At 37.7% G+C, this 27418-nt stretch overlaps 1 protein-coding gene across 15 annotated transcripts in view; it reads right to left on the bottom strand.

Annotated features, from left to right (window-relative positions):
* The window catches only part of NEB (nebulin), a 226501-nt gene that overhangs the window by 171794 nt on the left and 27289 nt on the right, over window positions 1-27418 (bottom strand). For all 15 annotated transcript variants that reach the window (XM_082658063.1, XM_082658062.1, XM_082658065.1 and 12 more), the window contains exons 18-27: window positions 26486-26590; window positions 25405-25512; window positions 25206-25319; window positions 16713-16910; window positions 14591-14698; window positions 12199-12297; window positions 11327-11431; window positions 11132-11239; window positions 9338-9649; window positions 9026-9232 (exon numbers count right to left, since the gene is read on the bottom strand). In XM_082658063.1, the coding sequence (XP_082514189.1) occupies window positions 9026-9232; window positions 9338-9649; window positions 11132-11239; window positions 11327-11431; window positions 12199-12297; window positions 14591-14698; window positions 16713-16910; window positions 25206-25319; window positions 25405-25512; window positions 26486-26590 (1464 nt within the window). The remainder of the gene's footprint in view (window positions 1-9025; window positions 9233-9337; window positions 9650-11131; window positions 11240-11326; window positions 11432-12198; window positions 12298-14590; window positions 14699-16712; window positions 16911-25205; window positions 25320-25404; window positions 25513-26485; window positions 26591-27418) is intronic.

Raw genomic sequence — 27418 nt, 5'->3', positions numbered from 1 at the left:
TGCGGAGATCACCTTCCTCCCCACAGATACACCAGAAATACATCTACACGTGGAACAACTCCTACAGAACACCTACTGAATGCTGGCAGAAGACCTCAGACCTCCCAAAAGGCAAGAAACCCCCCACGTACCTGGGTACGGAAAAAGAAAAAAGAATAAACAGAGACAAAAGGATAGGGATGGGACCTGCACCAGTGGGAGGGATATGTGAAGGAGGAAAGGTTTCCACACACTAGGAAGCCCCTTCGTGGGCGGAGACTGCAGGTGGCGGAGGGGGAAAGCTTCGGAGCCTCGGGGGAGAGCACAGCAACAGGGGTGCGGGAGGCAAAGCGGAGAGATTCCCGCACAGAGGATCGGTGCTGACCGGCACTCAACAGCCTGAGAGGCTTGTCTGCTGCCCCGCCGGAACGGGCGTGTCTGGGAGCTGAGGCTCGGGCTTTGGTCGGAGCGCAGGGAGAGGGCTGTGGTTGGCAGCGTGAACACAGCCTGAAGGGGTTAGTGCAACACGGCTAGCCGGGAGGGAGTCCAGGAAAAGTCTGGACCTGCCGAAGAGGCAAGAGACGTTTTCTTCCCTCTTTCTTTCCTGGTGCATGAGGAGAGGGGATTAAGAACGCTGCTTAAAGGAGATCAAGAGACGGGCGCGAGTCACGGCTAAAAGCGCGGACCCCAGAGACAGCCCGCCACTGCCAGGGTCCTGTGATCCAGGGACAACTCCCCCGGGAGAACGCACGGCGCGCCTCAGGCTAGTGTAATGTCATGCTGGCCTCTGCAGCCGCAGGCTTGCCCGGCACTCTGTGCCCCTCCCTACCCCCGGCCTGAGTAAGCCAGAGCCCCCGCATCAGCGGCTCCTTTAACCCCGTCCTGTCTGAGCGAAGAACAAACACCCTCCAGCGACCTACACCCAGAGGCGGGGCCAGATCCAAAGCTGAACCCCTGGGAGCTGTGAGAACAAAGTAGAGAAAGGGAAATCTCTCCCAGCAGCCTCAGAAGCGGATTAAAGCTCCACAATCAACTTAATGTACCCTGCATCTGTAGAATACATGAATAGACCACGAATCATCCCAAATTAACCGTGTGGATGAAAGGCTCTTGGTGCTGCAGCCAGGAGTTAGTGCTGTGCCTCTGAGGTGGGAGAGCCAACTTCAGGACACTGGTCCACAAGAGACCTCCCAGCTCCACATAATATCAAACGGCAAAAATCTCCGAGAGATCTCCATCTCAACACCAGCACCCAGCTTCACTCAACGACCAGCAAGCTACAGTGCTGGACACCCTATGCCAAACAACTAGCAAGACAGGAACACAACAACACCCATTAGCAGAGAGGCTGCCTAAAATCATAATAAGGCCACAGACACCCCAAAACACACCACCAGACGTGGACCTGCCCACCAGAAAGACAAGATCCAGCCTCATCCACCAGAACACAGGCACTAGTCCCCTCCACCAGGAAGCCTACACAGCCCACTGAACCAACCTTAGCCACTGGGGACAGACACCAAAAACAACGGGAACTACAAACCTGCAGCCTGAAAAAAGGAGACCCCGAACACAGTAAGATAAGCAAAAGGAGAAGACAGAGAAACACACAGCAGATGAAGGAGCAAGGCAAAAACCCACCAGACAAAACAAATGAAGAGGAAATAGGCAGCCTACCTGAAAAAGAATTCAGAATAATGATAGTAAAGATGATCCAAAATCTTGGGAGTAGAATGGAGAAAATACAAGAAATGCTTAACAAGGACCTAGAAGAACTAAAGAGCAAACAAACAGAGATGAACAACACAATAAATGAAATTTAAAATTCTCTAGAAGGGATCAATAGCAGAATAACTGAGGCAGAAGAACGGATAAGTGACCTGGAAGATAAGAGTGGAAATAACTACTGCAGAGCAGTATAAAGAAAAAAGAATGAAAAGAAATGAAGACAGCCTAAGAGACCTCTGGGACAACATTAAATGTACCAACATTCGAATTATAGGGGTTCCAAAAGAAGAAGAGAAAAAGAAAGGGACTGAGAAAATATTTGAAGAGATTATAGTTGAGAACTTCCCTAATATGGGAAAGGAAATAGTTAATCAAGTCCAGGAAGCACAGAGAGTCCCATACAGGATAAATCCAAGGAGAAATATGCCAAGACACATATTAATCAAACTATCAAAAATTAAATACAAAGAAAACATATTAAAAGCAGCAAGGGATAAACAACAAATAACACACAAGGGAATCCCCATAAGGTTAACAGCTGATCTTTCAGCAGAAACTCTGCAAGCCAGAAGGGACTGGCAGGACATATTTAAAGTGATGAAGGAGAAAAAACTGTAGCCAAGATTACTCTACCCAGCAAGGATCTCATTCAGATTTGATGGAGAAATTAAAACCTTTACAGACAAGCAAAAGCTGAGAGAGTTCAGCACCACCAAACCAACTCTACAACAACTGCTAAAGGAACCTCTCTAGGCAAGAAACACAAGAGAAGGAAAAGACCTACAATTAACGAACCCAAAACAGTTAAGAAAATGGGAACAGGAACATACATATCAATAATTACCTTAAATGTAAATGGACTAAATGCTCCCACCAAAAGACACAGATTGGCTGAATGGATACAAAAACAAGACCCATATATTTGCTGTCTTCAAGTGACCCACTTCAGACCTAGAGACACATACAGATTGAAAGTAAGAGGATGGAAACAGATATTTCATGCTAATGGAAACCCAAAGAAAGCTGGAGTAGCAATTCTCGTATCAGACAAAATAGACTTTAAAATAAAGACTATTAGAAGAGACAAAGGACACTACATAATGATCAAGGGATCGATCTAAGAAGAAGATAAAACAATTGTAAATATTTATGCACCCAACATAGGAGCACCTCAATACATAAGGCAAATACTAACAGCCATTAAAGGGGAAATCAACAGTAACACAGTCATAGTAGGGGACTTTAACACCCCACTTTCACCAATGGACAGATCATCCAAAATGAAAATAAATAAGGAAAAACAAGCTTTAAATGATACATTAAACAAGATGGACTTAATTGATATTTATAGGACATTCCATCCAAAAACAACAGAATACACATTTTTCTCTAGTGCTCATGGAACATTCTCCAGGATAGATCATATCTTGGGTCACAAATCAAGCCTTGGTAAATTTAAGAAAATTGAAATTGTATCAAGTATCTTTTCCAACCACAACGCTATAAGACTAGATATCAGTTACAGGAAAAGATCTGTAAAAAATACAAACACATGGAGACTAAACAATACACTAGTTAATAACGAAGTGATCACTGAAGAAATCAAAGAGGAAATCAAAAAAATACCTAGAAACAAATGACAATGGAGACACGATGACCCAAAATCTATGGGATGCAGCAAAAGCAGTTCTAAGAGGGAAGTTTATAGCAATACAATCCTACTTTTGAACAGGAAATATCTCGAATAAACAACCTAACCTTGCACCTAAAGCAATTAGAGAAAGAAGAACAAAAAAACCCCAAAGTTAGAAGAAGAAAGAAATCATAAAAATCAGATCAGAAATAAATGAAAAAGAAATGAAGGAAACGATAGCAAAGATCAATAAAACTAAAAGCTGGTTCTTTGAGAAGATAAACAAAATTGATAAACTATTAGCCAGATTCATCAAGAAAAAAAGGGAGAACACTCAAATCAATAGAATTAGAAATGAAAAAGGAGAAGTAACAACTGACACTGCAGAAATACAAAAGATCATGAGAGATTACTACAAGCAACTCTATGCCAATAAAATGGACAACCTGGAAGAAATGGACAAATTCTTAGAAAGGCACAACCTGCCAAGACTGAATCAGGAAGAAACAGAAAATATGAACAGACCAATCACAAGCACTGAAATTGAAACTGTGATTAAAAATCTTCCAACAAACAAAAGCCCAGGACCAGATGGCTTCACAGGCGAATTCTATCAAACATTTAGAGAAGAGCTAACACCCATCCTTCTCAAACTCTTCCAAAATACAGCAGAGGGAGGAACACTCCCAAAGTCATTCTACGAGGCCACCATCACCCTGATACCAAAACCAGACAAGGATGTCACAAAGACAGAAAACTACAGGCCAATATCACTGATGAACATAGATGCAAAAATCCTCAACAAAATACTAGTAAACAGAATCCAACAGCACATTAAATGGATCATACACCATGATCAAGTGGGGTTTATTCCAGGAATGCAAGGATTCTTCAATATACACAAATCAATCAACATGATACACCATATTAACAAATTGAAGGAGAAAAACCATATGATCATCTCAATAGATGCACAGAAAGCTTTTGACAAAATTCAACACCCATTTATGATTAAAAACCCTGCAGAAAGTAGGCATAGAGGGAACTTTCCTCAACATAATAAAGGCCATATATGACAAACCTACAGCCAACATTGTCCTCAATGGTGAAAAACTGAAACCATTTCCACTAAGATCAGGAACAAGACAAGGTTGCCCACTCTCACCACTCTTATTCAACATAGTTTTGGAAGTTTTAGCCACAGCAATCAGAGAAGTAAAGGAAATAAAAGGAATCCAAATCAGAAAAGAAGAAGTAAAGCTGTCACTATTTGCAGATGACATGATACTATACATAGAGAATCCTAAAGATGCTACCAGAAAACTACTAGAGCTAATCAATGAATTTGGTAAAGTAGCAGGATACAAAATTAACGCACAGAAATCTCTGGCATTTTTATACACTAATGATGAAAAATCTGAAAGTGAAATCAAGAAAACACTCCCATCTACCATTGCAACAGAAAGAATAAAATATCTAGGAATAAACCTACCTAAGGAGACAAAAGACCTGTATGCAGAAAATTATAAGACACGGATGAAAGAAATTAAAGATGATACAAATAGATGGAGAGATATACCATGTTCTTGGATTGGAAGAATCAACATTGTGAAAATGATTCTACTACCCAAAGCAATCTACAGATTCAGTGCAATCCCTATCAAACTACCACTGGCATTTTTCACAGAACTAGAACAAAAAATTTCACAATTTGTATGGAAACACAAAAGACCCCGAATAGTGAAAGCAATCTTGAGAACAAAAAACGGAGCTGGAGGAATCAGGCTCCCTGACTTCAGACTATACTACAAAGCTACAGTAATCAAGACAGTATGGTACTGGCACAAAAACAGACAGATAGATCAATGGAACAGGATAGAAAGCCCAGAGATAAACCCACGCACATATGGTCACCTTATCTTTGATAAAGGAGGCAGGAATGTACAGTGGAGAAAGGACAGCCTCTTCAATAAGTGGTGCTGGGAAAACTGGACAGGTACATGTAAAACTATGAAATTAGATCACTCCCTAACACCATACACAAAAATAAGCTCAAAATGGATTAAAGACCTAAATGTAAGGCCAGAAACTATCAAACTCTTAGAGGAAAACATAGGCAGGACACTCTATGACATAAATCACAGCAAGATCCTTTTTGACCCACCTCCTAGAGAAATGGAAATAAAAACAAAAATAAACAAATGGGACCTAATGAAACTTCAAAGCTTTTGCACAGCAAAGGAAACCATAAACAAGACGAAAAGACAACCCTCAGAATGGGAGGAAATATTTGCAAATGAAGCAACTGAGAAAGGATTAATCTCCAAAATTTATAAGCAGCTCATGCAGCTTAATAACAAAAAAACAAACAATCCAATCCAAAAATGGGCAGAAGACCTAAATAGACATTTCTCCAAAGAAGATATACAGACTGCCAACAAACACATGAAAGAATGCTCAACATCACTAATCATTAGAGAAATGCAAATCAAAACTACAATGAGATATTATCTCACACCAATCAGAATGGCCATCATCAAAAAATCTAGAAACAATAAATGCTGGAGAGGGTGTGGAGAAAAGGGAACCCTCTTGCACTGTTGGTGGGAATGTAAATTGATACAGCCACTGTGGAGAACAGTATGGAGTTTCCTTAAAAAACTACAAATAGAACTACCATATGACCCAGCAATCCCACTACTGGGCATATACCCTGAGAAAACCATAATTCAAAAAGAGTCCTGTACCAAAATGTTCACTGCAGCTCTATTTACAATAGCCCGGAGATGGAAACAACCTAAGTGTCCATCATCGGATGAATGGATAAAGAAGATGTGGCACATATATATACAATGGAATATTACTCAGCCATAAAAAGAAACGAAATTGAGCTATTTGTAATGAGGTGGATAGACCTAGAGTCTGTCATACAGAGTGAAGTTAGTCAGAAAGAGAAAGACAAATACCGTATGCTAACACATATATATGGAATTTAAGGGAAAAAAATGTCATGAAGAACCTAGGGGTAAGACAGGAATAAAGACACAGACCTACTAGAGAATGGACTTGAGGATATGGGGAGGGGGAAGGGTAAGCTGTGACAAAGCGAGAGAGAGGCATGGACATATATACACTACCAAACGTAAGGTAGATAGCTAGTGGGAAGCAGCCGCATAGCACAGGGAGATCAGCTTGGTGGTTTGTGACCGCCTGGAGGGGTGGGATAGGGAGGGTGGGAGGGAGGGAGACGCAAGCGGGAAGTGATATAGGAACATATGTATATATATAACTGATTCATTTTGTTGTAAAGCAGGAACTAACACACCATTGTAAAGCAATTATACTCCAATAAAGATTTTAAAAGAAAAATGCATTATGGATGGTACAAAAAGGAAAATACATTAATTACACGCTTAAAGAAGTTATTCCTAGCATAATCCCCCACAATTTCTATTACTTAAAATTATCAAAGCCGGGCTTCCCTGATGGCGCAGTGGTTGAGAGTCTGCCTGCCAATGCAGGGGACGCGGGTTCGTGCCCCGATCCGGGAAGATCCCACATGTCGCGGAGCGGCTGGGCACGTGAGCCATGGCTGCTGAGCCTGCGCGTCCGGAGCCTGTGCTCCGCAACGGGAGAGGCGACAACAGTGACAGGCCCGCGTACCGCAAAAAAAAAAAAAAAAAAAAATTTATCAAAGCCATCTTCCTATTTTAAGAATCTCATTAAGGAAGACCCAAAAACTCTGTATTAAAACAGAGAGAAAAAAAATCCTAAGAAAATAGCAATCTTTGCTTGCTAGAGATGAATAAAAAATGAGTTCAAATGTGAAACCCTAAAATGGATAACAGAATTCACTAAAGCCAGAAAAGGTCATTTTTGCTAGTGGAGTTAATAGTTCTTACAGTCTTGGTATTTATTTTTATTTTTTGGTTTTTTACTCTTAGAGAGAAAGAGGTAGTTAGAATGAGTCTTTCAATTCCCCTAAAAACTTTCCAATTATAATTGTATCAGTAAAAGCACATAATAATTTCCTCATAATATAAAGGTGCTTATATGTAAATCCAGCCTATGCAAGAGGTTTACTACTTCACATTTACCCTATTTTGCCATTTTAAAGATGTCTAAAAGACACCAAAGTGCATGGGGTAGAAATCATACTGTATCCTCCTCTTGGTAATGAAAAAGAAAGAAATTGCTCAGTTTCTAAAACTAAAACACAATCGGAATCCCAAGTAGATTTTTAATCTCTTGATTGTCATTTATCATATATACCTCCATTTCCCAGGCATGTCTGTGTGGTATACCATATGTAAACTGGTGTGCATGTATCACAAGTAAAATCTGAAATGGCTGATATCTAAATGAATCTCCAAATACTAAATAATTTCTTTTAGGAATCCAAGAGCTATCTTCACTTCCTCACTGCCTTTAGAAACCTCATCTAAGCATTCAGAGAATCTCGTTAATTTTACCTTCTAAACATCTCCTTTCCCACTGCTATTGCCTGAGTTAGGTCCAAATAAGGTTTCTGTTGAATTTCTGTAGAAGCTTTCTAATTCATCTCCTTGCCTTCAATCTCTCCCCTTTCCAATATATTCTCTGCATTTTTTGCCAATTTTCTTTTAAAACACAGACCTGATAATGCAACTCCATGGATTAAAAATCTTCAGTACTTCCTGTTACCTACCCCATAATGTCCAGAGTATAAATTAACATTCAAGACCCTCAATAATCAGGTCTTGAAGGATTACAATCCTAAATCCTTCATCCTTCACTGTCCTTCCATTCATTACTTCTTGACTGTCATTATGTTTTTCCTTTTGCCAGTAATGCCTTCCCTTATTTGCCAGGGAAGCTCTGGCAGGCAGTTACCCTCTCCTCTTATACTTACTTAGCACATGCCTCTCCTGTAGCATTCGTCTCTCCATATGATGATGCTGTTTCTATCCATGCCTTTGTCTTACACTCTTGTCCTGTATCCCATTCATCCTCGTCTGTTTCACCTTTATACCATCAGCACATAATATAGTGCCTGGCACATGGAAGGTGTTCAAAAACATTCATTCAATGAATTAATGAATGAATGTTTTTGATGTCCCTTTAGCTCTTTCATATACCAAATTTTCCTTGAGAGCTGTCTTTAGCCAGAGCGTATACATTCCTCATGGACAGGCAGGCAAACAATACACTAATCTCCTCCAAGACATAAGTAAAGTATCTATAATAATTGTGTATGATGAATTCTGAGGAGAGAAATCATCTACTCATGTGTATTATTTCCCTGTACTAATATTTTATATATGAAAAGCAAATATGAACAACTTAATATAGAATTGAATATGATGCATTTGCCACAATAACGTGTATGGGATTTAAGCTTAAGTTTTGTTTGTGTGTGTGTCGTTCTAGGGTAGAACTTTTTGCACTTTCTCAAATACTTTATCCAATAACACAGTATTTATAGGCAGTTAAAAAGGAAGACATTTTTAAAAGGAAGGTAAAAAGCAAGATATATATAAAAAAAAGAAAATGTTAGTGCCCAAACTAAAAATAATTATTATTTTTAAATGAAATAAAATAATAATTTTAAAAGGAAAAGATATTAGGCTCAGAGAATAAAAATGATGAGCTCATCTTTTGAAGCCTCCCTCCATCCTTTTGCACCCTCTGTTTTGTTGTACTCACATCACTGACTTGCTTCGTGTTCTGTTTTGCCTGGACCATAACTGGGGAGTCCACGATGCTGGTAAATTTGAGGGTGTCTGGATGTTGCCTGTACTTCTTTTCATTCAGGGCATTACCTGCCTTTTTAACATTTTCTACCTCCAGACTGCCAATAGGTATCCAGCCTATGCCTTTCATCCAGGTGTTGTAGTCTTCCTTATAGACGTTCTACACCAAAGAGAGAAGAGAGGAGTGAGTCTCCCAGGCAGTGGGTTCTCTCACGCAGGCTCCCTCCTTAGAGGGGGACTGTCTTGTGGAGTAAATGTCACTTACATTGCTCTGTATGTGCATCATGTTTTTCGACAATTCCACGTCCATGGCATCAGGCAGGTAGGTGTAGTGATGAAGCAAATGCTTATAGTTGACATTGCTGGCAACATCCTGAGCTTTCTTAGCTGCCACAACGTTGAACATATCATGGGGTGTGTTGTATTTGGTCTTTGTTTTCTCATAGTCTTTTTTATACTCCCGGTCCGATTGTATCTTGGCCACCTTCATATAATGAACCAGTTTAGGATCATCTTGGAGACTCTGGAAGCCAACCATTTTCCCTTTGGCTTTTTCATAATCTTTTTTGTAGTGAACCTGTTGGAAACAAAGGTTGGCATATTTTTTAATGTAGTTATGAAGGTTTTACTGAACAATGAGACCATGATTTGAGCAATTGAGCTTCCCAGAAATTATTTCAATAACCAAACAATTTGATATTTGCTTGTATATATATGAAATGTAGCCTGTTAAAATTAAAATGTTATTTAGAGCCCATTTGGTTGTCTGTGGTTGCTTCTGCCACCCAAGGGAGGTTGGGGTGCGGACGCTACTATAATTTATATCAGTGACAAAGTAAAATAAGTTCTGTTCCACTTAGTGATAGAGACAAATGAAAAGATAAATATTTCACAAACTCTACCAATTATTCTGTGCTTCTAAAGCCAAATAGCTGGCTATTTTAATAATAGAATTATACTAGTAGTAGTAATAGTACAATTTTAATGAATCTTTGGATATTCAAAGGGAGACCCAGAACCAGTAGTGTGTAACATTAATTGGTTCTGAATAATAAAGTGGGGAGAATTAAGTGTCCTTGAGGAGACTTGGGAAGAACCCCAGGAAACGGAGTAGCAGAGATGTGAGAGAAGGTTTATGTGTATGCTGGGGTGGGGTGGCTGGAGGAGATCACCCACAGAGAAAGGGGATCAGTGAGAAATTCTGGAGCAGGGCTTTTAGGACATGGACATTCATTATTCAGTCTTAATGTATTTACATTGCTGCAGTGACAACTCCATTTCAAACAATCATTAAAGTTGTACTTGGGATTTGGAGGGAAACCAAAAAGAAGGGGCTGAGTTCCATCTCTGGATCATGCAGAGCAGAAAGAGAATAAATCTAGGGGAGGAGAGCCCAGGTGAGCCAGAGCAAAACCATCATGTGCAAACCAGGAGCCAGAGGTGATCAGAAAAGCAAAAACCTGAGAATGCAGCAATCATGGGGAGGGAATCCCACTTCCTGCAGGACAGCAGGAGGGGGCTTGAGTCCATTTTATTTAAATCTCAAAGAGCAAAGTGACTTCAGTTGACATCTGAGTTGAAGTAAGATAGGAAAAGAAACAAAAGTCTTCACTTTAATGCAACCTAATGACTGACTCTTAGGGGCTCTGACACTTGAAGCCCATTCATCAGTCTGTAGAAGCAATGAAGTGAAAAGAGAGGTAAGGCAAAGAGGGAATTCATAGAAATTAAGCAAGTTTTGAGATAAAGGTTTACCATCAGGAGGTTATTATGATGTAAATAGCAGGTAACTTCTTTACTTCTATAAGAGAAATAACGTGAATTTGTGCAGAAATATAGATGAGAATTTTAAATTAGGGGGCTTGATTAGAACAGATTGGTTAAGGTTATACAAATCCTTACCCCCAAGAAAATTCAGATCTGTTTAGGGAACTTTCTTCTCTAAATAGTTTCAGCCTGGCTTGCTTCCAGTCAGGGACAGCAGACGTGGAGACTTGGATAAGAAGCCCACCTGCCCCCATTTTCTGGTTACACACAGGTGACCACCAGCTGGACTTACGTCACTCGCCGCCTGCCTGGCAACTTTGGCAGCTTTGATGGGGATCGCATCGTTTCTCAGGTCGTATCCCTTCTTGCTCAGGTCTTTCAAGTCTGCTTTGTACATATTCTGAAAGAAAAACGTCATTTGAAGATAACTCAGACCACGTGTAGAAAAGGCTTAACCCTCAGTGAGCGGCTGGGCCCACATGCACACCTCACTGATATTGTAGGCGTTGACTTTAGCCTGAATGAACTGGGGCACGTCCGCCGGCAGACTGTACTTGTGAATAATTTCCTCCCCTTTGACTTTGTAGGCAATCTGGAAGAGAAAAAAATGCATAAACAAATAAAGTAGGGGAAAGTGTTTAACGGCACAGGAGAATAATTTTGGAGCAGATCACATTGCACAGAGGAGTTATTTTAATGAAAGACACTCTCTGTGCCTTCCCCACATTCCCCGGAAAATATTTGTAGGCATTTAAGATCTCCTATGCAATTGCACAGGGTCTGATCTTAGTGCCTGTTAGCCTTGGCAAAAGTCCCTTGGTATGTGCTAAGAACCTCCAGACTAAGGTAGGGGGACCTACCTAAGAGCCCAGGAAAGTGACCCAAAGACAAAGTTAACCTGTAGACACTTTCCTGAGCATAGGAAAAGTTAATAGGGTGGGATTTACCAACTATCTATATTATATTTTGTGGGCAGTGGGTGACTAAAGGGACTTAGGGGTAGTTTTTACTAAGCATGATTTTTGTCTTACCTCTGACTTTAAATATAACCGTTTCATATGTTGTAGTGTCTATAATCACCTTCCTGATCTTTCCTAGAAATAGGCTTGTGTTTCTGGTTATCAAGAGAAGCCCCTCTTACCTTTTCCTTCGAGAGCAATGTCCAATCACTGAAATATGTATAATCCTCTAAAGATATGAATTAGGTGTGCTTTTTTAATGAAAACCTGGGGAATTATACAGCTGCTTATATAACTGAGTCTCTTTAGATTGCCTAATAAGTACAGGTGATCATTACATTTAGAATACAAATGTATTTGTATTAGTTAACATTTAAATACAGAGAGAATTAACACTTACATCACTCCTCTGGGCCTGGTTAATCTTAGACTGTACTATAATTGGAGCATCTTCAATCGAAGTAAACTTGAGAGTATCTGGATGCTGGCGATATTTTTTCTGTTTGACAAATTAAAAAGAGAAAGATAATAATACTTTCACCAAAGGCTAATAAATCAAAATACTTTAAATTTATTTTGGAGGGACAAGAAATTTTCCTGATTTTAAAATATAAAAATATTTGATTCTGTGCTGGCTTGGGGGAAAAAATGAATACAATACAAAAACCAACATTTAAAGAAATTGTTTTAATTTTGGATTGTTTGGGGAAGTGCAGACCAATACAACTTTCAGGAATGACTTTATTCTCTTAATTTCTTGCTTATGATGTGAAAGAAGGCACTCTGAAAGCTCAGCAGAATCTCGAAACATCACAAAGTTTTCTAAAGGATTAACAGAAAAGCATGCAAGGAGTATGGAGTATCTTTGGAGTATCTTTGCATGACACTAAACAAGCTCCCAGGAATGTCATTTTCCTTGTCACTCCATCAGCAATTGAAGTTTTCCAGTTGAGGGAGGAGGAATGGAGGAACTAGGGCAATAGCTATGGATTACTAATAAGAAAAGGAGGACTTTTGCTTTGCAAGCCTTAATGTGGTTAGTACATAAGTTATCACTAAAGTGCTGAGGAGACACAGGAGAGGGGCCATGGGGAAGATGTCTCAATTGGGAGCTGGCAACATCTAGCTACCCTTATTCCTATATTCTTCTCCTAGTTCTCTTCATTTTTTCATACTATACATCCCACTTTTGTGTATATAGTAGCATCCCTCTTTCAACTTCAGACTTCTGAAAACCACTAACCCAGAATTTTTTCTGAAAGATCTCTTGAGTAGATAAAGTGGTTTTCACCAAAAACAAACAGACGTACAAAACAATAAGAACAACAAAAACTTGGGTGTGGAAGACAACCCTCACTTAGCACCTCTGACCCTTCTTTATGTGGTCTAACTTCCTGGATGACGGATTCACCTGACAGCAGGGGGAATGTTCAACTGCTGTCAGAGAAGGGACTGCTTTAAGAGCCCCAAGATCATCTTTGTTTCTTCTTAGACTGAATGACAACATATATACTACTTCAAAGTCATCAAGAATATAGCATAAGGTATAATAATACTTCAAAGAAAATTTCTATAATAGTCATTATATGCATAATTCACAATTGTCAAATATTGGAAAAAATCCACATGCCCACTAACTGGACAATCAAAGTGTGATATAGTCGTGCAAAGGAATACTACTCTAATAAAAAGGAAAATATTACAGACACATGTAGAGATATGGACGAACCTCAAAAACATTATGCTAAGTGAAAGAATCCTGATACAAAAGAAATTTCTAGAAAAGGCAAAATTATAGAGGCAGAAAGCAGATCGGTGGTTGTCTGGGGTTGAAAATGGGAGTGGGAACTTTTTGGGGTGCTAGCAGCATCTTAAAATTCAATTGTGGGGCTTCCCTGGTGGCACAGTGGTTGAGAGTCTGCCTGCCGATGCAGGGGACACGGGTTCATGCCCCGGTCTGGGAAGATCCCACATGCCGCAGAGCGGCTGGGCCCGTGAGCCATGGCTGCTGAGCCTGTGCGTCTGGAGCCTGTGCGCCGCAACGGGAGAGGCCACAACAGTGAGAGGCCCGCGTACCGGAGGGAAAAAAAAAAAAAATTCAATTGTGGGTCTGATATCACTGAGCCCCTGAATCTATGCCAGCAGCCAACCCCCTCCTGACTATTTTGAAGACAAAGTATTTGAGTAGCCTCCATAACTTCAAGTATTCTCTTTTTCTTGCTGCTAAAACCATTCCTAACTAGTAGGGGGATCTCATGAAACCCAAGGCCAAAGCTGAAGCAACCTTGACCTAACCTCTTGATACCAACTGCATCCAACGACCTAACAGAGCTTGCAGTCCAACCTCCCTAGACCATGCTGATTTCACTCCTATATTGTGTATTTCATAATATACTACTCATTTTCTATCTTGCTTCTGAAAAATAAAGATGCATTTACCAGTTAAAAAAAATTCAATTGTGGGGATGGCTATGCAACTATATGGATTTATTAAAACTTGTCAAGGGGTACACTTAAAATATGTGAATTTTTGTGGTATGCAAACTATACCTCGATAAAGCTGTTAAAAATATTTCTGTCATGAGTGGTTAACGTAAACGACTTTGGTGATGTGAAGAGGTATGATTATCTACCGAGCAAATTCATGCACGTGATAAGTTGGGGGTTTTTTTCCTCAGTAACAATACTAGAAAATGAAGTGGTAAAGGAGGCATTTCCCATGGTTTGGGAAGTTTTACCATGTCACATTCACAAATCTATCTCTGTGACACACAGAGATATGATGGCTTTACCTCATTCAGAATGTCTGAAGCTCGCTTTGCCTTTTCTATTTCTAAGGACCCAAAAGGTACCCAGCCGCAACCTTTCATCCAGCTATTGTAGTCAGCTTTGTATTGGACCTAAAACACCAAGAGAAAGATTACATTTCTTTTCTCAGCAACATCCTTCTTCGTAAAATCATTAACATTTTCCCCAAAATAATGCTTTTAAGTTTTCTGACCAGTTTCCTTATTCCATACGTTGAGGTTATTTTAAACATTTCCTTGGGGAGAGATATTAACAGCCCTTAGGTTTGCACTGTTCTTTCTAGTTGGCATATGTTCTACTTCACCCTTATTTCCAAAGTATGTGGAATTAGAATTCCAATCTGCTAAATTCAAAGCTGTATTTCAAGGAATAAATGAAATTGTTATATTTAGAACACCAAACGTGAGATGTTTGCTCACTAGAACATATTATGTATCATGTTTCTATGGTCAGATTATAACTGAAGGCCATATTGAAGGTGGATAATTTTACTCATTTTCTGATTAAGACTTGATAGTAGTTATTTGTATTAAGTGTTTACACATATTGCCCTTCATGTGTAATTGTAAGCTTAGGAGCGTTTCTACATTGGCTAACAACACACTTTAATATAGTTGTATTCAATAATTTGCTTATGGAGAGCAGTTATCATTTGGAATTGGACCTATCTGGGAGACAGTTACTTGACGCTATTAAAATAATGACCTACTCCTGTTGTCTGGCTATAGGTGATACCTAAAACATGTACTCTAGATATAAAATTCAGATGATTGTTCTTTAGTGTGGGCCTTCTAACTGGAATGAAAAATCAAGAAACCATTGGTTCCTGCCTTTGAAAAACCTATGATCTATTTGGGAGGAAGAAACATAACAAAATGAAACAAATAAGATAATAATGCATAAAATAGAATTTTTAGTGATAAGAATGTAAAATTGTGCAGCTGCTATGGGAAAAAGTACAGCGATTCCTCAAAAAATTAAAAATAGAACTACCAAATCATCCAGAAATTCTACTTCTGGGTATATACTCGAAAGAATTGAAAACAGGATCTTGAAGATATTCATACATCCATGTTCATTGTGGCATTCGTCACAATAGCCAGAAGGTGAAAGCAGCCCAAATGTTCACTGACAGATGAATGGATAACCCAAATGTATACACATAGAATGGAACAGAATTCAGCCTCAAAAAGGAAGAAAACTCTGACACATACTATAACATGGATGAACCTTGAGGACATTATGCTAAGTGAAATAAACCAGGCACAAAAGGACAAGCATTGCATAATTCCATTGACACGAGGTCTTTAGAGTAGTCCAACTCACAGAGACGGAAAGTAGAAGGGGTGGTTGACAGGGACTGAGGGGAAGAGGAAATGGGGAGTTGTTTAATGTGCAGAGAGTTGCATTTTTGCAAGACGAAAAAGTTCTGGAGATTGGTTGCACAACAATGGGAATGTAACTGCTGCTGAACTGTACAATCAAAACTGGTAAAGATGGCAAATATTATGTTATGTCTATTTTACCATTAAAAAAATAGAACTGTTAGGATAAAGTATTCAATTTTATAGCTCAGACAAATTAATTTGCCTAAAGAAGTTTTGATCTGCAGGAAAAAAACCCAGCTATTATAAAAAGTAATGCTATAAATAATATATTCTATTTTCAGACAAGATAGCAATCTATACAAAAAATTATTGATAATGATGAATGTGATAATTATGATAATGGTGATGATGATAATAGTGAATGTTTACTAAGAATTCACCAGGGCCCAGCACCATGCTAAGAGTATTTTGAATGCATTTAAATAATGAAAACAATTCTTTTGTATTATTCCAATTTTGCAGGAGGACTCTAAACTCAGCAAGGTTGATCACTTTCCCAAAAGGAAACTGTGATGGGGTGCTTTTGCCAGACCAAGGCCTCTCTAACTCTGAGGGGTGTGCTCTCATAGAATCCCAAGGATCATTTTCCCATTACATACTTGCTACATACAGAAGACAATGCAGATACTTCTGAGAATCGCCAAAAAATCACTCAACTTAGAAATCCTTTTCAGTTTCTACCTTAAAAAGAGGGAATAGAGAAAATCTGGTTACTCACATCACTCTGCAGTGCATAAGCCTTCTTGGCAAGGTCCATGTTAATGCTGTCCGGCGGGCAGCTGTAATTGTGTAAGAGGTGCTTATAGTCGACATCACTGGCAATTGCCTGAGATTTCTTAGCTTGAGTCACTTGGAGCATATCAAGAGGTGCCGTGTAGATAGTTTTTGACTTTTCATAGTTTTTACGATATTCATGCTGTGAATAGGAAATTACCATTTATTAGCACAAATCTTCAATGGATTTCCAGAAAAGCACAGAGATCTCTCATAAACAACAAATACAAGATAGAGATTTTTTCCTTCTAGTTAGTTATTTTTTCCTAAAATTTTATCATATGTTTCACATCACTGAAACCGCCCCTCCCAAAATCATGGGCAGATGCATGGACAGATCTTCTCAAATCTTTGTTTAGATCAAAGAGGAACTGTCAGACAGTAGGAATGGGCCACAGCTTCTGATTCAGCCAGGTATTATTTTATTTTAAAACAAGGTTTTTCAAGGACCACTAGCAAGCATGATTTCTGCTAAGGTAATCTAACCTTGGAAGAGTCTTCCATTAAAGAAGTATTTTTTAAATTGTCAAAAATCATTTGACAATCATTTCATACTTCTGATTTTATAAAATGACTACTTCATAAACAGAGCTGTACACTTGACTTCTTGACTTTTCTAAAGTCATCTTTAAGTGAATAGTTACTGACTTTTCAACCTGACTATTCTACTTTGGACAACAGATAAGCCCCACTGAGAACCCCAGAGGTTTTTCCATATTAAGTTTAATTTTGGTAACAATTTAAAAGAAGTTTCAGATTTCAGCAGTTATAAGACCTCAAAGGAGAAAAATTTATGAAATTGACCCACTGAAGTAACGGTGGCCCTTATGTACAGTGTTCTCATAAACCAAATGTCCTGACTGGCCTCAGAAGGCACTTTCATCGGTTGGTTTTCTGGAATGGTTAGACAGGGTGTTAATTAGGTCAAAGTCCCAGCTTCATCATGTCTGCTCACCAATTACCTTAAAAGAGAGAAAAATTCTGACCCAGAATTTTTCCTTTAGGAAGATTCTAAACCTATTATATCTCCCTATAATCACATAAGCTCTAAAGACAGTGATCCAAGCTAGCAAGTATAGATGTGCATTATAAATCTCCTGCAGAAATTCCTTTTACAAATAATCCAATCTTTTAACTTTCTTAGGGAATATAGTCTTCCTTCTAAAACATTGTGGGTAGTCAGTTTCACAGAATAAATTCCTCTCTTAATTGTAAAATCTAGGCCCTGGTTTATGAAAATAAAATATGGAAACTTTATGATGGCATGCAAGAACACTGAAAAAAATAAAGACAGTTTGTCTTTATTAGAAATAAACGGATAAAGCAATGTTGCAATAGCAGTTGGTGTGTGGAAGTGTTTTTGACTAACTTGTTTTGACCCTTTTGTTCAAGTTCAGATAAGCTCACACATGCTGCACATATAAAAGGTTGTCAAAGCTCCAAATGGCTTTATTTTTACTTTTATCTATTTATTTATTTGGTCCCACCGTGTGGCCTGTGGGATCCCAGTTCCCCAGCCAGAGATGGAACCTGTGCCCTGCTGCAGTGGAAGCGCAGAGTCTTAACCACTGGACCACCAGGGAATTCCCTACTGATTTATTTTTTTATTGAAGTATAGTTGATTTACAATATTAGTTTCAGGTAGACAGCATAGTAATTCAGTGTTTTTACAGATTATGCTCCATTAAAAGTTATTACAAGATAATGGCTATAATTCCCTGTGCTGTACAATATAACCTAATTGCTTATCTATTTTATGCATAACAGTTTGTGTCTCTTAATCCCATACCCCTATCTTGCCTCTCTCTCCTTCCCTCTCCCTACTGGTAACTATCAATTCAAGTTTGTTTCTATATCTGTGTCTGTCTCGTTTTGTTATATACATTCGTTTTATTTTTTAGATTCCACATATCATACAGTACTTGTCTCTCTCCGTCTGACTTATTTTACAAGCATAATATTCTCTAGGTACATCCACACTGCTGCAAATGGCAGAATTTCACTCCTTTATGGCTGAGTGATACTCGATTGTATATATATACCACGTATTCTTTATCCATTTATCTGTTGATGGATGCTTAGGTTGCTTCCATATCTTGGCTATTGTAAATAATGCTGCTATGAATACTGGGGTACATGTATCTTTTTGAACTAGTGTTTTTGTCTTTTCTGGATATATGCCCAGGAGTGGAACTACTGGATCATACGGTAGCTCTATTTTTAGTTTTTTAAGGAACCTCCATACTGTTTTCCATAGTGGCTGCACCAATTTACACACCCACCAACAGTGTAGGAGGGTTCCCTTTTCTCTACATCCTTGCCAACATTTGCTATTGGTAGACTTTTGGATGATAGCCATTCTGACAGGTATGAGGTGATATCTCATTGTTGTTTTGATTTGTATTTCTCTAATAATTAGCAATGCTGAGCATCTTTTCATGAGACTGTCAGCCACCTGTATGCCTTCTTTGGAAAAATGTCTATTCAAGTCTTCTGCCCATTTTCTTTTCTTTTTTTTTTTTTTTGATTGTTTGCTTTCTTGATACTGAGCTGCACGAGCCATTTATATAGTCTGGATGTTAACCCCTTCTTGGCCATATCATTTGCAAATATGTTCTATTTCATTCTTTTACATGTAGCTGTCCGGTTTTCCCAGCACCACTTATTGAAGACACTGTCTTTTCTCCATTGTATATTCTTGCCTCCTTTGTCATAGTTTAATTGACCATAGGTGCGTGAGTTTATTTCTGGGCTCTCTATTCTGTTCCACTGATCTCTGTGTCTGATTTTGTACAGGACCATGCTGTATTGATTTCTGTAGCTTTGTAATACAGTCTGAAGTTTGGAAGCATAATACCTCCAGCTTTGTTCTTTCTTCTCAAGATTGGTTTGGCTATTCAGGATCTACTGTGGTTCCATATAAGTTTTAGAATTATTTGTTCTGGTTCTGTGAAAAAAGTTATGGGTATTTTGATATGGATTGCATAACCTCTGTAGATTTCTTAGGGTTGTATGGGCATTTTAACAACATTAATTCTTCTAATCCATGAATATGGGATATCTTTCCATTGTTTTGTATCACCTTCAATTTTCTTCATCAATGTCTTATAGTTTTCAGAGTACTGGTATTTTACCTCCTTTGTTAAATTTATTCCTATTTTACACTCCCATTTACCACTGCAACAAAAAGAATAAAATACCTAGGAATAAACCGACCTAGGGAGACAAAAGGCCTGTATGCAGAAAACTGTAAGACACCGATGAAAGAAATTAAAGATGATACCAACAGATGGAGAGATATACCATGTTCTTGGATTGGAAGAACAAATACTGTGAAAATGACTATACTACCCAAAGCAATCTACAGATTCAATGCAATCCCTATCAAATTACCTATGGCATTTTTTACAGAGCTAGAGCAAATCATCTTAAAATTTGTATGGAGACACAAAAGACCCCGAATAGCCAAAGCAGTCTTGAGGGAAAAAAACAGAGCTGGAGGAATCAGACTCCCTGACTTCAGACTATACTACAAAGCTACAGTAATCAAGGCAATATGGTACTGGCACAAAAGCAGAAACATAGATCAATGGAACAAGATAGAAACCCCAGAGATAAACCCACGCACCTATGGTCAACTAATCTATGACAAAGGAGGCAAAGATATACAATGGAGAAAAGACAGTTTCTTCAATAAGTGGTGCTGGGAAAACTGGACAGCTACATGTAAAAGAATGAAATTAGAACACTCCCTAACACCATACACAAAAATGAACTCAAAATGGATTTGAGACCTAAATGTAAGACTGGACACTATAAAACTCTTAGAGGAAAACATAGGAAGAACACTCTTTGACATAAATCACAGCAAGATCTTTTTTGATCCACCTCCTAGAGTAATGGAAATAAAAACAAAAATAAACAAATGGGATCTAATGAAACTCCAAAGCTTTTGCAAAGCAAAGGAAACCATAAACAAGATGAAAAGACAACCCTCAGAATGGGAGAAAATATTTGCAAACGAATCAACAAAGGATTAATCTCCAAAATATATAAACAGCTCATGCAGCTCAATATTAAAGAAACAAACAATCCAATCCAAAAATGGGCAGAAGACCTAAATAGACATTTCTCCAAAGAAGACATACAGATGGCCAAGAAGCACATGAAAAGCTGCTCAACATCACTAATTATTAGAGAAATGCAAATCAAAACTACAATGAGGTATCACCTCACAGCAGTTAGAATGGGCATCATCAGAACATGTACAAACAACAAATGCCGGAGAGGGTGTGGAGAAAAGGGAACCCTCTTGCGCTGTTGGTGGGAATGTAAATTGATACAGCCACTATGGAGAACAGTACAGAGGTTCCTTAAAAACTAAAAATAGAATTACCATATGATCCATCAATCTCACTACTGGGCATGTACCCAGAGAAAACCTAATTCAAAAAGACACATACACCCCAATGTTCACTGCAGCACTATTTACAATAGCCAGGTCATGGAAGCAAACTAAATGCCCATCGACAGATGAATGGATAAAGATGTGGTACATATATACAAAGGAATATTACTCAGCCATAAAAAGGAACAAAATTGAGTCATTTGTTGAGATGTGGATGGATCTAGAGACTATCATACAGAGCGAAGTAAGTCAGAAAGAGAAAAACAAATATCGTGTATTAATTCATGTATGTGGAACCTAGAAAAATGGTACAGATGAACCGGTTTGCAGGGCAGAAGTTGAGACACAGATGTAGAGAACAAATGTATGGACACCAAGGGGGGAAAACCATGGTGGGGTGGGGATGGTGGTGTGCTGAATTGGGCGATTGTGATTGACATGTATACACTGATGTGTATAAAATTGATGACTAATAAGAACCTGCAGTATAAACAAACAAACAAACAAAAAACAACTAATACTAAACTTTCTTTGGGTTATTTGTATGGAAATATGTTAATATAAATGTTTCAGACATTACATGAAATTTCTAAAAATCTTATATGCTCTGGTATAATGTTATAAGTCATAATTCTAGTTATTACTTTAAAATGTATAACTCAGAAATAACTAAATATCCTTGTTAACTCCATTATTATGAACTTTCATCAAATCTTTAACCATGGTCATTTTTAAGTCTTTTGTCATTTACAGACAGTTCTGGGTGTACTCTGATGCTTTTGCAAAAATGTTCCTATAAAAGGATTTCATCTTCAAGGAATTCATGGAAAAGACTCTGACAAGTACAGGTTTCTGGTAACTGACTACACTGCTGAACTGAATGAATAAGAATTTTCAGAACTCTAATGGAAAACTGATGTATTCATAAAAGTGCTAACAAAAGATCAAGATGAAAAAAAATTAATTACATGTGACTGAGTGAACTGATGAGGATGATTATAATTTTTGTGACTTTCTGTTTGAATTAAAAAAAATTTATTCCTATTCTTTTTGATGCAATTTTAAATGTGGCTTTTTTTTTTTACTTTCTGATAGTTCATTATTATTGTATAGAAAAGCAACAGATTTCTGTATATTAATCTTGTATCCTTAAACTTTACTAAATTCATTTATTAGTTCTGATTGTTTTTGGGTGCAGACTTTAGGGTTTTCTATATAAAGTATCATGTCATCTACAAATAGTGACAATTTTACTTCTTCCCTTCCAATATGGATGCTTTTTATTATTTTTTTAATTAATTTATTTTTTCTGATGGCTGTGGCCAGGACTCCCAATACTATGTTAAATAGACGTGGAAAGAGTGGGCATCCTTGCTTGTTCCTGAATTTAGAGGGAAGGTTTTCAGCTTTTCATCACTGAGTGTGATGTTAGCTGTGGGTTTGTCATAAATGGCTTTTATTTGTTGAGATATGTTCCCTCTATACCCACTTTGATGAGTTTTTATCATGAATGGATATTGAATTTTGTCAAATGCTTTTTCTACATCTGTTGAGATGGTCATGTGATCTTTATCCTTCCTTTCGTTAATGTGGTGAATCACATTGATTGATTTGCAAATATTGAACCATCCTGCCTCCCTGGAATAAATCCAACTCAATTATGGTATATGATACTTTTTATATACTGTTGGATTCAGTTTGCTAATATTTTGTTGAGGAGTTTTGTATCTATACTTAAAGATATTGGTCTGTAATTTTTTTCTAGTATCTTCTTCTGGTTTTGATATTAGGGTAATTGTGGCCTCACAGAATGAACTTGGGAGTGTTCCATCTTCTTCAATTTTTTGGAATAGTTTGAGAAGGATAGTTATTAGTTCTTTTTTATATGTTTGGTAGAATTCACCTGTGAAGTCGTCTGGTCCTAGATTTTTGTTTGCTTGCATTTTTTTTTTAATGCAAATTCAATTTCACTACTAGCGATTGGTCTGTTCAAATATCTGTTTCTTCTTGATTCAGTTTTGGCAGGTTGTATGTTTCTAGAAATTTGTCCATTTCTTCTAGGTTGTCCAATTTGTTGGCTTATAACTGTTCATAGTATTATAATTTTTGTATCTCTGTGGTATTGGTTGTTATTTGTCCCTTTCATTTCTTATTTTATTTATTTGGGTCCTCTCTTTTCTTCTTGGTGATCTTGGCTTTATCAGTTTTTTTCTCTTTTCAAAATAACAACGTTTGGTTTCATTGATCTTTTCTATTGTTTTATTAAATTTTCATTTTATTTATTTCCTCTCTTTATGATTTTCTTCCTTCTGCTGACTTTGGGTTTTGTTTGTTCTTCTTTTTCCAATTCCTTTAGGTGGTAGATTGGGTTATTTATTTGAGATTTGTCTTGTTCTTGAGGAAGGCCTATATCACTATAAACTTCCCTCTTCAAACTTCTTTTGCTGTATTCCATAGATTTTGGAGTGTTGTTTTCATTTTCATTTGTCTTGAGGTATTTTCTGATTTCCTCTTTGATTCCTTCATTGACTCACTGGTTTTTTTTTGTTTGTTTGTTTGTTTGTTTTTTGCAGTATGCAGGCTTCTCACTGTTGTGGCCTCTCCCATTGCAGAGCATAGGCTCCAGATGCGCAGGCTCAGCAGCCATGGCTCACGGGCCTAGCCACTCCGCGGCATGTGGGATCCTCCCGGACCGGGTCATGAACCCGTGTCCCCTGCATTGGCAGGCGGACCCTCAACCACTGTGTCACCAGGGAAGCCTGACTCACTGTTATTTTAGTGGCATGTTGTTTAGTCCCAAATGGCTTTAAAAGACTCTTTTTAAAAGCAATGTGTGCTCTGTATCTGCAGCTTAGATTTTAGCCTGAATATTATTTGAGAATGACTCATCATTGACTACCTCTTTTGGTTGCCAACATGAATCAATTAACAAGTAGTTATTGAACACTTATTATGCACTTAATAACTTAGTGTTCTAATGGGTTCTGTGGTAGGGTAAAAACCAAAGATAAATATACACGTGCTGTCAATGGGAGCCATAACTTTCTTGAGTTGAGACAAAATAAGGAACTGGTGAAGAAGATAGTATTATGTATGTGAGCACTGTATACTGACTGTATATAATCACACTGTATCTAATTCAGTGTGAATTTACTAGAGAAAATAACTGAATAAGACGTTTAAAGTGCTGTATGACTATATAGTAAATGTGAAATGATTTAAAGAAGGTTTAATAGCTCACAATATGAACACATGGTTAAAATGAAACTAAATGATACAAACACCCTTCTCTTTCACCATGAAAAGCTAATATTTGCAAGCTATGTTGAACATTCTTACCACTTTTAAGGGATTCTCCAAACATTTTAAAACACAGTGTATATTGCAATTTTCAATAGTATATGTTTGCCTCTCTATGGTAAGAATTTTAACTGGAAGATGATAGATATCCTAAAGGCAATCCTTAGGGAATCCATGAATTCTCTATGAAAGTCAGGCAAAAGATGTGAAAAAAAACTCCATTTCCCTAAAGAGATGGACCAGATCTTTTATCAGATTCTCAACGGGGCCTATAATTAATGGAATCTTAGACCTAGGCCAATACTAATTACTAAAGTCAGTAAAGAGCAATGTTAGCTATACTAAGATTTTTATCTCTGACTCATGATTTTCTTCCAAAATAAAGTCACTTTTTAAACCACAATTTTAAGTTACTTTTCAATTAGAAAATATGAAAACATCTTAATGTTTTCCAAAAGGTGTTGAGAATTACAATCAATATTCTACTAAATATGAATACAGGTTTTTTCAAAGTGAAATGAAGATCAAGTACAAATCATTAATTTCTCTCCTCAAACATGAGAGGTGCAAGAGTCTGGGGAATCATTGTACTTCTAAAGTTGTCCTCAGCAGTTCATTGTTGTGAACCTGAGAGAGCCCATGGATATGGAATCTTTTTACACCATTACCCTTGGGCATGTTGACTGGGACACAATCTTGAAAACAAGACAGATTCACAAAAGCACTCACATCACTCTGGTTTTTGGCCGTCTTCAAAGAGTGCAGCACCTTGGGATCATCGTTAATGCTGAGGGCTCCAATCATCTTTCCTTTGCTTTTCTCATAGTCTTTCTTGTACATCACCTGCAAAGACATCACACGTGCCAGATCTCACTCATCAGGAAGATCGCTGAGGCCCCCCCCGTCCAGGTGCCCAGGCCATACTCACATCGCTAGAGTTCCTGGTATTGGCTTTGGCTGCCAGCAGGGGAATGGCATCCACCTTAATGTCAAACTTCTTAGCTTTGGTCTTCTCCCAGTCATACTTATAAGCATTCTGGACAGAAAAATTTCAGCAGAGGAATGGGCAAAAGTAATATGCATGTTATCACACTTTAAAGACTAGAGGGTAACCCAATACCTTGTCTTAATATAAAAAGACCATTTTCTTTGTTTAAGAAATTGTGCATATTTTAGATAATTCTCCTCAAGATGAATCTTCCAATTCTCTAAGATTAAGTTTCTCTACTCTCCATGAGAATATTGTATTATATTAACTTCATTCTAGTTATCATACTAATATTTGATTCCTAACACTGAATATTTTATAGAGTGGCACAAATATTCTATAGTTAACTTACTTTGTATTATATAAAGGCACCATTTTTATTTGATCTCAAAGTCCTCTGAAAAGGTTATTTCACGAATCATTGCAATACTCATTGATGCTGGATAATTTTAGTACTTATTTAAAGAATTGTTGAAGAAATTGAAACCCTCAAGGGTAATTTGACTTTTCTATAAAATTAAGTTTGGAAATGAAAGATAGCAATGGATACCTGGCCTTATGCCTTTTGAATACCCTATATCTTTGTTAGTGCAAGTTCTCTTACATGTAGAAATAAGTATCATTTGTGTGAAATAAGGGACTTTATATGCCTGGGAAGTAAACAAAATGAAACTGTATCTTAAAATATGAGGTCCTGAAAGAAAATTATAGTATAGTATAAAAGGATATATGGCTAAAAGAGCTTACATTAAGATTTGCAATTAAACATACATGAACGGTGGTATTTTGAGGTTTGGTTAAAATATATTAAGATTGTCTCATTGTATGAAGCTACTTATAAGATTGCTACACACATTTTATAAGGTGAGTTTAAAGTTACCCTGGCAGAGGCATAGGGACACAATACAAATGTTAACTGTTATTCCCATCTTTAACATTGAAATATTTATTCAATGAGGCAATTCAAAAATAAAAGCATAGTTGTCAGTATAACACATGGCATAGTGCACAAGGAACTCACATCACTCAGGTTATAGGCGTTGACTTTGTGCTGGATAAAGGCAGGAGTATCTGGAGGTATATGGCACTTGAACTTTTCGTTTTCATGTTTTGCTTTGTAATTTAGCTAAGAGCAAGAGAGAAAGAGAAAATGAGCCATTTAGTTCTCAATTCAGAAGAAGATTGTTCCAAAATACAAAAGAAAAAAAAATATTGGGTGGTACATTTCATGAGATAAAATGTAAAATACATTTTGTTAAATAACAACTGACAGAGTCGTTACGATCAAAAGAGAAATCCACCTGGAGGGGTGGGATAGGGAGGGTGGGAGGGAGACGCAAGAGGGAAGAGATATGGGAACATATGTATATGTATAACTGATTCACTTTGTTATAAAGCAGAAACTAACACACCATTGTAAAGCAATTATACCCCAATAAAGATGTTAAAAAAAAAAAAGAAAAAGAGAAATCCAGATCTAGGGTGGGCCACTCTGCCTTACTGACACTGCGTGGAGGATAGTTGACAGCTGTTATCATATCTGTCACCATGGTAGGGCCCTAATGGAAAGAGGTGGCACTTCCATACGTGGGAGCTCCCCTCTTTATATATCACAATTGGTCCTGTAGGTTCTGAGAGTGACAGCCTTTCTTCCTTTCTGCTGTCAACGCTCAATCACTGGAAAATCTTTTCTAACAAATCTGGTTATGTCCCCTCACATGCATTATGGTTTGTGGATACTCTAACTGAAGCCTTCATTTCTGGCCATAATCTACTGAGGTTACTTTTATTTTTCATTTTTTTATTTCAACACAAGTTTGGAAATTCACACTGAAAATTTATATGATAAAATGTATCTCAAAGACTCCATTTCCTAAAAACTTATTTGAGAGACAGAGAAATCCCATGTACTGAATACCCGCTCTGGGCCAGGATGTGTACTATGCGTGTATCT

The sequence above is a fragment of the Grampus griseus genome, assembly GCF_964374135.1.
Source record: "Grampus griseus genome assembly, chromosome: 7".
Taxonomy (NCBI): domain Eukaryota; kingdom Metazoa; phylum Chordata; class Mammalia; order Artiodactyla; family Delphinidae; genus Grampus; species Grampus griseus.
This window is presented reverse-complemented; position numbering and strand designations above follow the sequence as displayed.